This window comes from Carcharodon carcharias, chromosome 7 (assembly GCF_017639515.1).
Source record: "Carcharodon carcharias isolate sCarCar2 chromosome 7, sCarCar2.pri, whole genome shotgun sequence".
Lineage (NCBI taxonomy): Eukaryota > Metazoa > Chordata > Chondrichthyes > Lamniformes > Lamnidae > Carcharodon > Carcharodon carcharias.
Window position 1 is genome coordinate 122,137,603 of NC_054473.1, and position 15,208 is coordinate 122,152,810.

The 15,208-nt window shown below is 41.2% G+C and overlaps 1 protein-coding gene across 5 annotated transcripts in view; it reads left to right on the forward strand.

Annotated features, from left to right (window-relative positions):
* Window positions 1-15,208, forward strand: part of mbtps1 (membrane-bound transcription factor peptidase, site 1) — a 160,434-nt gene that overhangs the window by 29,427 nt on the left and 115,799 nt on the right. For 4 of the 5 annotated variants that reach the window (XM_041191447.1, XM_041191448.1, XM_041191450.1 and 1 more), the window contains exons 2-3: window positions 708-1,202; window positions 9,424-9,681. In XM_041191447.1, the coding sequence (XP_041047381.1) occupies window positions 1,052-1,202; window positions 9,424-9,681 (409 nt within the window). In that variant the 5' untranslated portion in view covers window positions 708-1,051. The remainder of the gene's footprint in view (window positions 1-707; window positions 1,203-9,423; window positions 9,682-15,208) is intronic. The other variant, XM_041191449.1, reaches the window with a different exon arrangement.

Genomic DNA, 15,208 nt, shown 5'->3' on the forward strand with positions numbered 1-15,208 from the left:
TGGGATTTGGGCTACAAAAGAAATATTGTCACACTGTCCATTGTTCTATGGGAAAACACATTGTGTGAGTATGGCTGAAACATTTCAGAAAATAAGTTTGTGACTTTAGCAGCCTTGGCTTTTCTATGGAGCAAAAATATAAACAATTTCAATTTATTTCTCTTTCTCTTGCTCCCCACACCACCCCTATTAGTTACAATTTTGTTTCTAATTTCCATCAAAGAAAGATGCTTAAACTTAAATATATTGTGGACTGGCTTTAGATGCTGGATATGAACTGGCTGTGTTTCATAAAAGTATGAAACCTGGGCCATTATGGATTGTCGGAATTCTTTGGAAGGTCCTTTTGCATGTGAAATTTCTGTACTGCTTTTCTGAATAATGCTGCCTTCACTCTGTTGGAGGCCTGAGTGGTAACATAGCATTCCACTACTTTGCAATATAACTGTTGATTCCCTTCATGAGTTTACTTGTTCTGCACCTCTTTTGAAGAGAAGTAAAAAATCCAAGGGTTGGTCAGTGAGGGATGCTCCAGGAGATCTAGGAGGAGATTTGGCCTCTTGTCCCTTTCTTATTGTCTCTGTCAGAGTAGGATTTCTGGGTGGAGAAAGGAGCTATAAAAGTCATTTGGCTGTTCATATTTTTTTTTTGCCCTGAAGATTGCATTTGAAATCCTAACCTTCTCTACTTCTCTCCTATTCCAATAGATCGGTTCAGCAGCTGAGCTGACACTGGTGGATTTCCCTCTGGCATTCCCCCTCTTTAATGACAAATGGAATCTCCTGTTCATGTATTACAGCATTAGTGATTGCAGCAGCCAGGTGCCATGGAGAAGAAACGGAGAAAGAAATGAAAGCCTTCTGAACTGGGTTGTGCTGTCAACCACTGCTTAAATATCATGAAAACAAAAATAGTCTATTTTGCAAACGTCTCTTGCAAATTGAACACCAGTAAGCGAACATTTTCAGTGAACAGGATGAACTGATCCTTGAGACAGCGCAAAACGGATTGGATTTCTGGATCTTTGGAAACTTTTTAGGATTTTGTGACCATGCGATTGGAGAGTGGCTGGCTGCTGTTGGTGGTGATTGTTGTATTGTGCAGTGGGGGCCGACTTGGTACAGAGTTGCGGAACAAGATTTGTCCAAATTGTACCCATCTGGCTCTGAAGTTGGAGTACACTTCCAGTGCTGTTGAACACGGTAAGCAGATCTAATTTAAATTATGATAACTCACATTTCACAAATATTCTGTTAAAAGAATTGCAATTATTGTAATTTTTGACTGTTAAGGCTTGGATGTTATAGTAGCAATGACAGCAAAGCTGTCAGTGTTCACCGTCATTAATCCTCTGAAATGGACATCAACTTGGAGTCCACATATCTGCATTTGAACACATAACCAGAAGTTGCAGTCAGTGATTCTGTTTCTTCATAGTGTTCTGGTAAAGTTTCCAGACTCCAAAGAGTTAAAAAATCAGTGAACTGACGAGAACTTGCCCTTTTACACCATTAGTCTGGCTGAATAAACCCCTGAAAATGTTATGCCTTCTAATAAGGAGTAGCTGGATTTTTAACAGTGTACTAAATCTTAACTGCTGAATAACCTGGCTGGAAAACTAATTTTATATTTGTCAATGCCAAATTTTTACTTTTTAATTATTTTAATTTTTAAGTTTGATATTTCAGCTTCAAATGCATATGTCCCAATCACTTATCTCTCTTACTGCTCTCAAAATTTATAAATTTTAGGATAGTCAATGCATTTTACTTCCTGGTTTGGCATCTGAAAATACTTCAGTATGATTAGTTGCTTACACTGCTTGATGACATTACTGTTGCTGGATGCCTGGAGTTCCCCTTGCCTTGGCACCAGATAGAAATTAATGTCTGCAAAGGTGAAATCCATGTCTCACAGATCACTAGATCTTTGTGGGCAGCCTTCTATGAGATCAGCAGTGAGTGTCATTGCTTTGTCCCTGCCCACAGAATCCAGGCCTGTGTGGGGAGCTGGCTTGTTGATTTAGCTGGATTAAGTGTTATACATTCACAGGGCTTGGGTTTGAATCAATCAAGATTGTTATCTTAAATCCCATCCCGTCTCTCCACCCTTCCTGCCAACAAAAAGTGAGGAGCTCATGGATGACTTTTTCATATAGATTATTTGATTAGCTGCCTCTGCCATTTCCTTCCCTTTTCTTAGCCCACCAGGCCAAACTTCCTCTAAAGCTCCCCTCTCCAACCTTTCTGCCTTAGCCTTGAACTCTAGTTTCTCTCTTACCTTCCCTTAGGCCCTCTGAGCTTATCTTGGTCCGTGAGACCCACCTCTTGCTCCTTGACTTTGTTCTCACTAAACTGCACACCACCCAACTTCCTTTCCTAGTCCCCATGTTTGCTGATATGCTATCATCACCCGTCTCAAAAACACAATTGTTGACCTTTCAAACTACCATCCCTGCTCCAACATCCTTTTCCTCAAGCCCTTAGCATGTTGTCGCTTCCCAAATATACGCCCATCTTTCTGGGAACTCCATGTTTAAATCCCTCCAATAAGATTTTCAATCTGACCACAGTACTGAAACAGCTCTTGCCCAAGTCAGAAAAGATGTACTAGTGACTTGAGCTCCCTTTAAGCTGCATGGGCATAAGACTGCTCACAAATCAAATTTGCTACTCGAAGTGGGGAAGTACATAGGTGGAAGGGGAAAAGAGGCCAAGCACAAGTGCGGCCCCTTAGGATGTGTACGTGCGAAGTGATCTTAAAGGGACCGTGCAGTACAAGAACCAGGCTGTGGCCAGCAAAGGTTAATTAGAGGGAACATAGCTAGTGGGCTGTGACAGAGGTGAAGATGAGCTATCCACCCTTGTCCCTCTTGATCTGCCTGCATTCTTGACTGACCACACCATTCTGCTACACAATTGTCCAGCTGGTTGGGACTGTGCTTGCGGGTTTCCATTCTTGTGCATCTAATTGTACAGAGTATCACCTGCAATGGTTTCTCTTCCTGTTCCCACAGTTATCTCTGGTGTTCCCCAAAGGAAGGTCTTAAGGAAAGATCTAATTTGTTATTTACATGCTGTTCTTGGCACCATCTTCTGAAAACCATGTCAATTTTCACATGTATGCTTATGATTCCCAGCTTTACCTCATCATTCCCTTCATTCTTCCACCGTCGCTAAATTATCAAACTGGTTCTCCAACATCTAGAATCGAATTAGCAAAAATTTCCTTAAACGAAACATTGGGAAGACTGAAGCCACTATCTTCTGTCCCCGGTACAAACTCCATTTTCTAGCTAGCCCCAGCTAGCCTCCAGGCCCACTACCCTCCAGTACCTGCACTCCTTTAATTCTGGCCTCTTGTAATTATAATCATGTTACCATTGGTGGCTATCTTCAGCTGTGTTGGCCTAAGCTCTACAATTCCTTCCCTAAATCTTTCCACTTCTCTCTCTTCCTTTAAGATGCTCCTTTAAAATTTAGCACTTTGACCAGGCTTTTGACCATCTGCCCTAACATTGCCTTATATGGCTAGTGTCAAATTTTGCTTTACATCATTCCCATGAAGCAGCTTTGGAGATTTTATTATGTTGCAAGTGCTATATAAAAACAAGTTACTGTTGCAGTAATGAACGCCAGTCAGCTGTGAGTTGTATAGGTTGACATTGAGACAAAGTCTTTGTATCAAATACAGGGTGTTAGTTATACCTTCACCTGCCTCATTGTTTGTCTTATGCGTTTGAAGCTGACATCGGCTGTCCACTCTGGACTATTATGCACTTTCTGTACTTCTCAATGAGGTTAATGGGGAGGGGTGGGGATGAGTCGGGGGCAGAAAAAATGAAAGCTATTACAAATAGCATGAAACCTTCTACCCTTAATGAAAGACAGTAAACCAATTGAGTCTGTTTTCTAATTAAAATTGATCATGGCTGATCATCTAGCACAACTCCACCTTCTTGTGCTTCCCCATGTCCTTTAATTCCATAATACCTAAATATCGATGGATCTCTGTCTTGAATACTCTTGAATTGAGTTCAGTGACTGAACATTGACCATTTTGGGAGTAGACAATTCTGAAAACTGACAATCCTTTGAGCAAAGAAATTTTGCTTCATCTCAGTCCTAAATGGCTGATGTTTATTTTATGACTGTGATTCCCTAATTTTAAATTCTCCAGCCATGGCAAACATCTTACCAACATCTGCCCTGTCAAACCCTTTAAAAATTTTATATTTCCGTGAGATCACTGCTTGATCTTCTAAATTCTAGGGAACATAAGCTGAGTCTTCTCAATTTCCTCCTCATAGGACAATCCCCTAACCCAGGAATCAGTCTAATAAACTTTTGTTTCACTGCCTCCAAGACTGTTATATCCTTCCTTGGATAAGGAGACCAAAACTTGTACAGTTCTCCTGGTGTGGTCTCATGGAGGTCCAATAAAGTTGCAGTAAGACATTCACCCTTGCACTGCAATCCCTTTGTAATAATGGTTCCCATACCATCTGCTTTCCTAATTAGATTGTTCATACAATATTTCCCTTTCATACGTCTGTAACTCTGCCTCATCATGTTATGATTTTCCAAGTGCCCTGTTGTCATGTCCCTAATAAATACAAACATTTTCCCTACTGCTGATGTCCACGTTTTCTGTTTTTGAGTAGCGAGATTACATTTGCTACTTTCCAATCCAGGGGCACTATTCTAGAATCTCGGGAATTCTGGAAAATCAAAATCACTGTATCCACTATTTCTATAGTTACCTCTTTAAAAACCCTAAGATGCAGGCCTTCGGCTCCAGGGGATTTGTTGACTTTTAAGTCCATTAATTTCTCCAATACTATTTCTTTGCTAATATCCCCAAGTTCCTCATTTTTACTAGGTCCTTGGTTTGCCACTATTTCTAGAATATTTTTGTTCCTTCTACCAAGAAGACAGTAGAAACTATATTTGTTTAATATCTTTGCAATTTCCTTATTCCCCATGATAATTTCTCCTGTTTCTGCCTCTAAGGGACCCATGTTTAATCTTGCTAATCTTTCCTTTTCACATACCTATGGAAAGTATATATTTTTTATGCATCTTACTAGCTTACTCTCATTCTGTCCCTTTATAATTGTCCTTGGTTATTCTTTGAAATCCAAAAATGATGCATTGTAGTGCATAAAATACAATTTTATTCTTGTGTGGTCCTTTCTTTAATTTGCTGTTTGAAAGGGAGTGGGTCTATTTATTTTTAGACTTGAGTTAGTGTGTGATTTTAAAATGGTTCCTTGTGGTTGTACAGTGAAAAGACACGGTGTATAAATAAGGAAAGAGCTCCAGACTCCTTTAACTGATTGAAGGGCTGACTAAAAGTTTAGTTTGGATGCTGGTATTTTAATTATATTTTATGCTTGGTTAGGCTGTTTCAAAGTAGGGCAGTTAACTGAAAATAGAAATACAGCTAATGCATAAGATTTGTTGGTGAAGCTGGTCAATACAGCGAACTCCAATGGTGGGGTTCTCTCCAACAGTAAAGTTCTCAACCGAGGCCAATACTTGCTTTTGGAAAAATGACACTGGGGATGTTTGCTGTAATTATTTATCATTTATCTTTGGGGGCTGAGGCTTTGATGCCTCTGAAAGGTTTGTCCTTTATCATCTTCTGCCTTTGTCATTTGCCTGAGGGAATAGGTATGTCCCCTTTTTTGTGGAGCTGGTGGCAAAGAGAGAGGGAGAGACGTTGCACCAGTAATTTCAGCAGCAGCATGTGCTAAAACTGGTTGCATGCACTACTGACCAAGCTTTGACGGCTGACTACTTGTTATCTTAACCAGGGAATGCCTTGTGGTAGGGCAAAGGGAAAGAAAATCACATTTGAAGATTAGGAATAAACCACAGGAATCAGAAATGGTTCCATACATGGGTTCCCCCGCACAGTTTGCCTAGTCAGTTGATAACTGGGATATGCTGGCTATTCTCGAGTGGCAAGGAACTAATTGGATGGCATAAAATATTCCTTTTGGAATCTGTGTAAATTTTTTTTTTGAGAAAATCAACTAGCTGTATGCTGAGGAGCGATTAGAATAAAGGAGGCCTTCCATCAAGATTTTAAAATAACTTCAAGATTGGGGAAAGATGATCTCATTCTTTGAAAGAAAAATCCTGGGGTATGTGCTATTATTGGAATAAAAGGCATAGGGATTACGTGGCCCAGATCTTCCAGTCTATGGATTTTATGACCCAAGGTGTGTGTCTCAGGAAGTTTGAACTTCCAACAGGCAGTTCCCCTCTCCCTAGGACCCTCTGTGAATGTCTCCCAACTCCCAGTAAGAGTCGGAAACTACAGACAGTTCCATCGTACTTACCTGAAATAGCTACCTAGGAAAGGTTAGACCTAAAAATCCTAATTTTTAACTCCTGGGTAACATACAGGGTGAGACTCTCTCTCTCTCTCTCTCTCTCTCTCTCTCTCTCTCTCTCTCGCTCTCGCTCTCTCTCTCTTTCCGCCCCCTCCACCATGGTAACCCCTGACCAACCCTGGTCTGCCTTCCCACCCTGCCCCCCTTGCCAACCTGCCCGCTTGCTAACATTCAGCCAGTCGCTCATTTACCAAAATTCACACAAGACATTTAATGTTCCCAAATGGCAGCTAGTACCATAAAAAGGGGGTGTGGCTAGTGTCTCCTCTTCTCCTGTCCCCCTCACCATCATTACAGAGAGATGGTTGCAAGGTGACCAAGGTTGGGAAATTAATATTCCAGGGTGCACAACATTTTGGAAATACTGACACGATGGCAAAGGAGGAGGGGTAGCCCTGATGTTGAAGGATGACATAAGGACATCAATGATCTTGGAAGGATCTTGGCACAGAAGATCATGAAGTGGAATCAGTATGGGTGGAGATTTAGGAATACCAAGAGTTACAAAAAGCTAATGCGAGTCATTCATAGGCCTCCTGACAGTAGTTGTACTATTGAAACAGAGCACTAAACAGGAAATTATTGGAGCATGTAACAAAGGCAGTGAAGTAAATATGGCGGACGTTTTTCTTCATATAGACTGAGACAATCAAATTGGCAAGAGTGGTTTAGAAGATAAATTTGTAGAATGTTTTTGTGCCAGTTTCCTGAAGCAATACATTTTGGAACTGATGAGGGATAAGCTGTTTTAGATCTTGAATTGTGTAATGAGCCAAGGTTAAATAGTAATGTCATATTAAAAGATCAGCTGGGAGCTGATGATCATAATACAATAGAATTCCATTAAGTTTGAAAGCAACATACTCCATTCACAACAAGAATCTTTAAACTTTAAATGAAGCCAATTACATAGCTGTGAGGGGAGAACTGGTTAAGATTGTTAAAGGTATGGCGGTAAATAAACAACAGAAGACACTTGCAGAAGCAATTCAAAATGCTAAGTAAAAATACATTCCAATAAGAAACAAACATTCAGCAAGAAAGATGTCGGCTGCATAAGAGAAATGGAAGGTGACCTAGGGGCTAAAAAGAATGAGGAAATTAAGGTAATTTATATCAGCAGAGGAAGAAGCACTGGAGAAGCTAAGGGGACTAAAATCTGACACATACCCAGGACCTGATGGCCTTCATCCTCTGCTTCTAAAAGAGATAGCTTCAGAGATAGCAAATCACAGCCAGAGCATCCAACAAAATTCCCTAGGTTCTGGAAGTTCTGGAAGCAGATTGGAAGTTAGCAAATGTGACTCTGTTATTACAAGAAAGGAAGGGGAGAGAAAACCAGAAATTACAGGTCCTGATGGCCTGGCATCAGTCATTAGGAAAGTGCTGTAATCAATGTTAAAGAAGCCTTAACAATGCACTTAATTACTGTCTGATCATATTATGATTTATCTAAGTTTGCTGATGATACAAAGTTAGGTGGAAATGCAAGTTGTGAGGACGGCGCAATGAGATATGGACAAGTTTGAGTGAACAACAAGATGGGCAGATGGAGTAGAATGTGGGGAAGTGTGAAATTGTTTACTTCGGTTGTATGAATAGAAAAGCAGAATATTTTTTAAAAGGCATGAAACTTAGAAATGTTGATGTTCCAAAAGATTTGGGTGTGCTCATACAAAGCACTCTAAGTTAGCATGCAGGTACAGCAAGCAAATCAGAAGGCAAATGACATGTTAGCCTGCATTACAAAGGGACTGGAGTACAAGAAAAAGGAAATCTTGCTTCAATTGTACAAGGCTTTGGTGAGAACACACCCGGAATACTGTATGCACTTTTGATTTCATATTTAAGGATATGCTGCAGTGGAGGCAGTACAGCAAAGGTTCACTAGTTTGGTCCTTGGGATGAGAGGGTTATGCTATGATGAGAGGCTGAGTAAATAGGTTTATGTTCTCTGGAGTTCAGAAGAATGAGAGGTGATCGCATTGAAACATACAAGATTCTGAAGAGGTTTGACAGAGTCGTTGCTGAGAGGTTATTTCCCCTGTCTGGGGAATCTAGAACATTGGAGGGGTCCAGTCTCAGGATAAGGGGACGGTCATTTAGGACTGAGACGAGGAGAAATTACTTCATTCAAAGGGTTGTTAATCTTTGGAATTCTCTGCCTCAGAGGGTTGTGGATGTTCCATTGTTGAATACAGGCTGGGATAGACAGATTTTTGGTGTCTAAGGGAACTGAGGGATATTGGGACAGGAGGTGGTGGGATGAAAAGTGCAGCTGAGGCCTTTTCATCCCACCACCTCCTGTCCCAATATCCCTCAGTTCCCTTAGACACCAAAAGTCAGTGAGTGGCATCTGCTATGCATCTACTGCATCAGCACAACACTAGAGATAGTAGTGGGAGTAGACATACAGCCTGTGCCAAAACTCAATACGATCATGGCTGATCTAAGTGCAGCTGAGGCCTTAGATCAGCCATGATCGTATTGAGTTTTGGCACAGGCTGTATGTCTACTCCCACTACTATCTCTAGTGTTGTGCTGATGCAGTAGATGCATAGCAGATGCCACTCACTGACTACAACAATTTGCTTAGACTGCAAACGTGATTGTGAAAAGGTACCTGTGATTGGCAGAAGTTCACATCAAATGGTTGAAGATGTGATAAATTGAACAGTTGGGTTAGTTATCCAATGGCTAAAACCCTAACAAAGGAATGATTCAGTTGGAGTCTGATGTTCTTTCAGAGATCACAATCATTGAGGTGGCTCTTGCCTGTGCCAGCTATATTTCCATCAGCTGGAGCATATTTCCCTGTTGATTTTTCCCTTCCACTGCCCTCTAGCTTGTGGGTAGGTGTGTTTGTGAGCCTTAGGGTGGAAGGGAGATGTGAGCTTGATAATAGCTTTTCAAGAGTGACCTGTCCTGAACATGTGAATGGGGTCACTAATGCTGAAAGCTTCTAATGTTTAAGCATGAAGAAAACCCATTTTGTACCATATTTCCTTGTTCAATCCTAGAGTACATTGTGGCCTTTAAGGGATACTTCACTGCCACAGCCAGGAGCAAATTCATTTCCAGTGCACTGAAAAATACAGATGTGGTGGAATGGCGAATTGTTCCACGTGACAACCCTGCCAGTGACTACCCAAGTGACTTTGAGGTTGTTCAGATTAAAGAGAAGCAACGGGATACTGTACTAACTCTGGAAGACCATCCGCACATTAAACGAGTTACACCTCAGAGGAAAGTCATTCGCTCCCTCAAATTCACAGAAAGTAAGTATAATAAGAGAATTGAAATTTTGTGAAAACCATGTTATATAATCTATATAGCTTTTCGGTCTTCAGTTGCAGAGTAATTTTAATCTTCAGAATAACTCTACAGATTTGGAATTCTAGCCATTTGGAGTGTTAGGAACAAAGTGCAGATCTGTTAAACTGAAACCAGGAAATTTAACAACACGGCTGGCAACTGACTTGCTTAATTGACCTGTCTCTGTATTCCTGTTAAATACTGTGATCCTGCAATCATAAAACTGCTTATGCAACCTATTTGAATTTTCTGTAAGAAATCTCTTGTTTGCCTGCATCTTCTTTTATGCAGATTTGTATATTACATCAAGGTGTGTATGTGTATCTGAAAGACAGTTTAGAAAACAAAAGTTTTAAGAAAAAGAGAAACCCACAAAAATAGTTTCCATAAAACTGCCATTACAAAACGTTTGCATAACTTCATCAGTTGCCTGAAATGACAGCTTTGAGAATTTACTTTTATTTTGAAGCCTTTTAGTAAAAGCAAAAACAAACACTTTCAAATCTTAATATGATGAGAAGACACACTCTTCTATCTTGCTGCTCCTGTAGAACATTGAGAAATTGTACGAACTGCACATGCAGTGAATGCTTAGATGTGACTTGAAGCTCCGTCAATTGTCATCAGGCCAGGCATCTGAGACCTTGAAGTGAAACCTTTAATGAAGCTGTTAAAAGATGCTATGGATGAATTTCATCATGTAGTAAAATATGTAATTTTTTTTGTTTTATTTTGTTCAAACCATTGCGTTAAATATTATACATTTTAGTTGGGGTGAGGTTTGATGGGAAGAGTGGCAGGTAAAGTTGTTTATATATCATATTTAACAGCATAAAACACCCCAAAGTGCTTAACAAGGCAAGATCTTTGACACAGACAAAGAAAATCAAAACAGATAACCAAAGATTTGATCCAAGATGTAGGTTTCAAGGAGCATCTTAAGAGATGCAGAGGTGTTTAGGGAGGGATTTCCAAAGCTTGGGGCCCATAGCAGTTGAAATCTCAGTGGTGGGGTGTTTAAAAATCAGAGATACTCAAGAGGAGGCTTGTAGGGCTAGAGGAGACAACAGAGAGAGGAAGGCTGAGGCCATGGCAGGATTTTAAAATTGAGGTTTTGTCGAATGGAGGGGCAGTGAAGGTCAGCAGGTGTTGGGATGGGGGACAAATGAGATTTGGAGCGATTTAAGATGCAGACATCAGCGTTTTGTGAGAATACAAGTTTACATAAGATGGAAGATGGGAGGCTGGCCAGGAGAGCATTGGAATAGTCAGTTCTAGAGGTAACAAAAGCATAGGTGAGGATTCCAGCGAAGATGAGCTGAGACACAGTGGATTGGGTGATGTTATGGAGATGAAAGTAGGCAGTTTAGGAAATGGTGCACCAAAAATCCAGGTCATAAACTCAATTTGGGTTCAAAACAGCACCAAGGTTGGGGGCAACTTTGGTCAGCTGAAGGCAGTTGCTATGAATGGAAACATACAAGGGAGTTTATAGGAAGAACCGAAGACAATGGCTATCATTTCCCCAATATTTAGTTGAAGGGACTTGCTCAATCAATATCAGATGTTGGACAAGCAGTGTAACAATCAGTCAATGGAGAAGTACAAGGTCATGGTGGTGAGAGTGCTGAGTGTTGGCAGCATACATGTGCATCTTATATTGTATTTTTAGATAGTGCTGAGGGGTAGCGTGTAGAAGGGGAATAGGAGGAGACCAACATAGTTCCTTTGCAAATGAACATACATATTAGGCGCAGGAGTAGGCCATTCAGCCCTCAAGCCTGCTCCGCCATTCGTTAAAATCATGGCTAATCTGATTGTGGCCTCAACTCCACGTTCTACCTTCCTCCAATAACCTTTGACCCCTTCTTAGTGAAGAATCTTTCTACCTCTGCCTTAAAAATATTCATTGATCCTGACTACACCGCTCTCTGAGGAAGAGAGTTCCAAAGATTCATGACCCTCTGAGAGAAAAAAAGTCTTCTCATCTCTGTCTTAAATGGGAGACCCATTATTTTCAAACTTCTCTCCTGGTTCTAGTCTCTCACATAAAGGGAAACATCCTCTCAGCATCCACCCTGTTAAGTCCTCTTAGGACCTTGTATGTATCAATAAGGTCACCTCTCAGTTTTCTAAACTCCAATGGATGCAGGCACAGCCTGTCCATCTTTTCCTCGTAAGATAACCTCCCACATCCCAACTATCAGTCGAGTTAACCTTCTTTGTGTCTCCAGAGGAAACAGTGCAAGGGTGGAAAGAGTAGTGATTGTCTGGCTATGATGAAGAAAGAATAGAACCAAACTCGATGGTTTCACCCAGCTGGTTAATGGAGAGGTGTTGCAGGAGGATGGTGTGGTTAGCTGTGTCGAAGGGTTGGCAGGGATTATTTATCATGGCAGAATGCCATTTGTAAGTGCCTTCAGGGAGAGTACAGGACTGAACACAAAAGTGAGATTGACCTGATCAAGCCATAGTGATCATGATCTTGGTCAAATTCTAAAAGCCTTTTAAGCATTCTGGGAGATGGGCTGGTAGAAACAATGGCACTTGGTTGGATTCTATAATTGCATAATGGTGGACAGTTAAATTTATTTGGAAGTAAAAGAATGCAGTCAGAAACTGCAGGTGTTATACTTATGAAAATAAATTGATTGTCATCTAGTATTTCAAAATAAATTCCAGGGATTGTTTAGTACATAATCCAGTAAACAGGATTTGTAGAAATTACTTTTTCATACTTGGTCAGTCCTTTCTCAATTGCCACTGTCAGCTGACTTGGATGGGGCTGTGAACAGCAGCCTTGTTACTATATTAAGGCATGTTTATGATGCAAGGCCTGAAACAAGATGCCGGAAATCTTGTTTTACTGCAATGAGGGAACTGGAGGTCTTGTGGCACAGTGGGTAATGTCCCTATCTCTGAGCCAGAAGCTCCAGGTTCAAGTCCCACTTCAGGACTTGATGGCCTGGAAAGTGCGTGTATAACATGACGAAACAGGTTGATTATCAGCCTGTAAATCCTTCCAATACATTTGATGACAGGCTGTAATGAGCAAGAGAGTTTCCTGGTCACCCAAACTGCAGAAGGCAATGGCAAACCACTGCCAAGCATAATGATGGATCAATCCAATGGAAGTTCATGGTCGCCAATGCCCTTAGCATTTGGTACCTGAAGGAGGAGGAATAGGGTAACAGAATCTGAGAACAGAACTATTGTTGACCAGTTAGTAACACAGCTGGTTAAGGCCCAAAGAAGATGGTTTCCAGACTGGACCTGTGGCTGTTGATTGAGGAATCAATGTAAGGAAATAACATACTTTTCAAAGGTGCATCTGTCCATGATGGCAGTAGTACAAGTAACCAAAACAATTATTTTTGTCAAGACAAAGCTTTCTCCACGGTGAAGATGACATCTATTTTGTCAGTCAGTAAGATCAGGTTAGACAAAAAACCTAGATCTAAAACTTAGCAACTCTGAGGTGTTCTGGGCCATGTGCAGCAGCAGAATTGTATACCTCTGTAATCTGCAGAATTTAGCTTTGGAGGAGCCTCAGCCAGTGCCCTTGCCCAATAGGTACAAGGTTCTTGCTCCCGGTGTGGACGAGGGCACAGACTGCAGGGAGGATGAGCGAACTGACCACAGCACTGTGGTACAGAGCGCCATTCAAGTAAGGGGAGAAAAGAGAAATGTAGTAGTAATAGGGGATAGCATAGTTAGGGGAATAGATACTATTCTCTGCAGCGAAGACAGAGAGTCGCGAAGGCTGTGTTGCCTACCTGGTGCCAAGGTTAAGGACATCTCTTCTGGGCTGGAGAGGAACTTGGAATGGGAGGGGAAGGATCCAGTTGTCATGGTCTACGTAGGTACCAATGACATAGGTAGGACTAGGAAAGAGGTTCTGCTGAGGGACTATGAGCAGCTCAGGGCTAAATTAAAAAGTAAAACCACAAAGGTAATAATCTTCGGATTACTACCTGAGCCACGGGCAAATTGGCGTAGGGTAAATAAGATTAGAGAGGTAAATGCGTGACTCAAAGATTGGTGTGGAAGAAATGGGTTCCAATTCATGGGGCACTGGACCAATACTAGGGAAGGAGAGAGCTGTTATGTTGGGACAGGCTTCGTTTGGATCATGCTGGGACCAGTGTCCTGGCAAATTGTGTAACTACGGTTGTAGATAGGACTTTAAACTAGTTAGCAGGGGATGAAGGTTCAACTGAAGGGAAGTTTAAAAAATCAAAATGAAATGAGAGTGCAGAGGTGCAGGGCAGTGAAGAGGCGAACAATAATGACAGTGAGACAGGAAGAGGCAAAAATACAAACAGAAGAGTGCAGCAGAAATTAGAACCAAAATGAGTAATAATGGTAAAAAGTCAATGCTTAAGGCTCTTGTTACAAATGCTGCGTGCATTCAGATAGAGATGGATGAGTTGATGGTACAAATATAAATTAATGAATATGACTTGATAGCTATTACAGGAATGGGGTTGCAGGGTGGCCAAGGCTGGGAACTCGGTATTCAAGGATATTTGACGTTCCGGAAAAATAGGCAAAAAGGAGAAGGAGATGGTGTAGCATTGTTAATAAAAGAAGGTATCAGTGCGGTGGCAAGTAGTGATATAGGTGCAATAGATCGTGATGTGGAATCGGTTTGGGTGGAAATAAGGAATAACAAGGGAAAGAACTCACAGGTGGGAGTCGTATATAGGCCCCTGAAGAGTTGCTTCACTTCGTAGGACAAAGTATAAATTGGGAAATAATGGAGACATGTCACAAGAGCGAGACAATTGTCATGGGTGATTTTAATCTGCATGTTGACTGGACAAATCAGATTGGCAGGGGCAACATGGAAAACGAAGTTGTATAGTGCATCAGGGATTGTTTCTCAGAGCAATACATTATAGGACCTAAGATGAAAGCAAAAAACTGCAGATGCTGGAAATCCAGAACAAAAACAAAAATACCTGGAAAAACTCAGCAGGTCTGACAGCATCTGCGGAGAGGAATACAGTTAACGTTTCGAGTCCGTGTGACTCTTCAACAGAGCTAAGGAAAAATAGGAAAGAGGTGAAATATAAGCTGGTTTAAGGGGGGGTGGGACAGGTAGAGCTGGATAGATGGCCAGTGAAAGGTGGAGATTGCCAAAAGATGTCATTATACGACCTACCTGGGAACAGGCTGTTTTAGATTTAGTAATGTGTAATGAGGTGGTATTAATAAGAGATATCGTAGTTAAGGATCCTCTGGGAGGTACGCTCACAACATGATAGAATTTCAAATTCAGTTTGAGGGCGAGCAACTCGGGTCTCAAACCAGTGTCCTCAACTTAAGAGGTATGAAGAAAGAGTTGCCTAAAGCAGGCTGGGAAAATAGGCTAAGGGGAAGGTCAGTGGTTGAGCAGTGGCAGACATTTAAGCAGATATTTTGTGACCCACGGCAAAAATTTACCCTGATCAAAAAGAACTCGATGAGAAGGATGAACCACCGGTG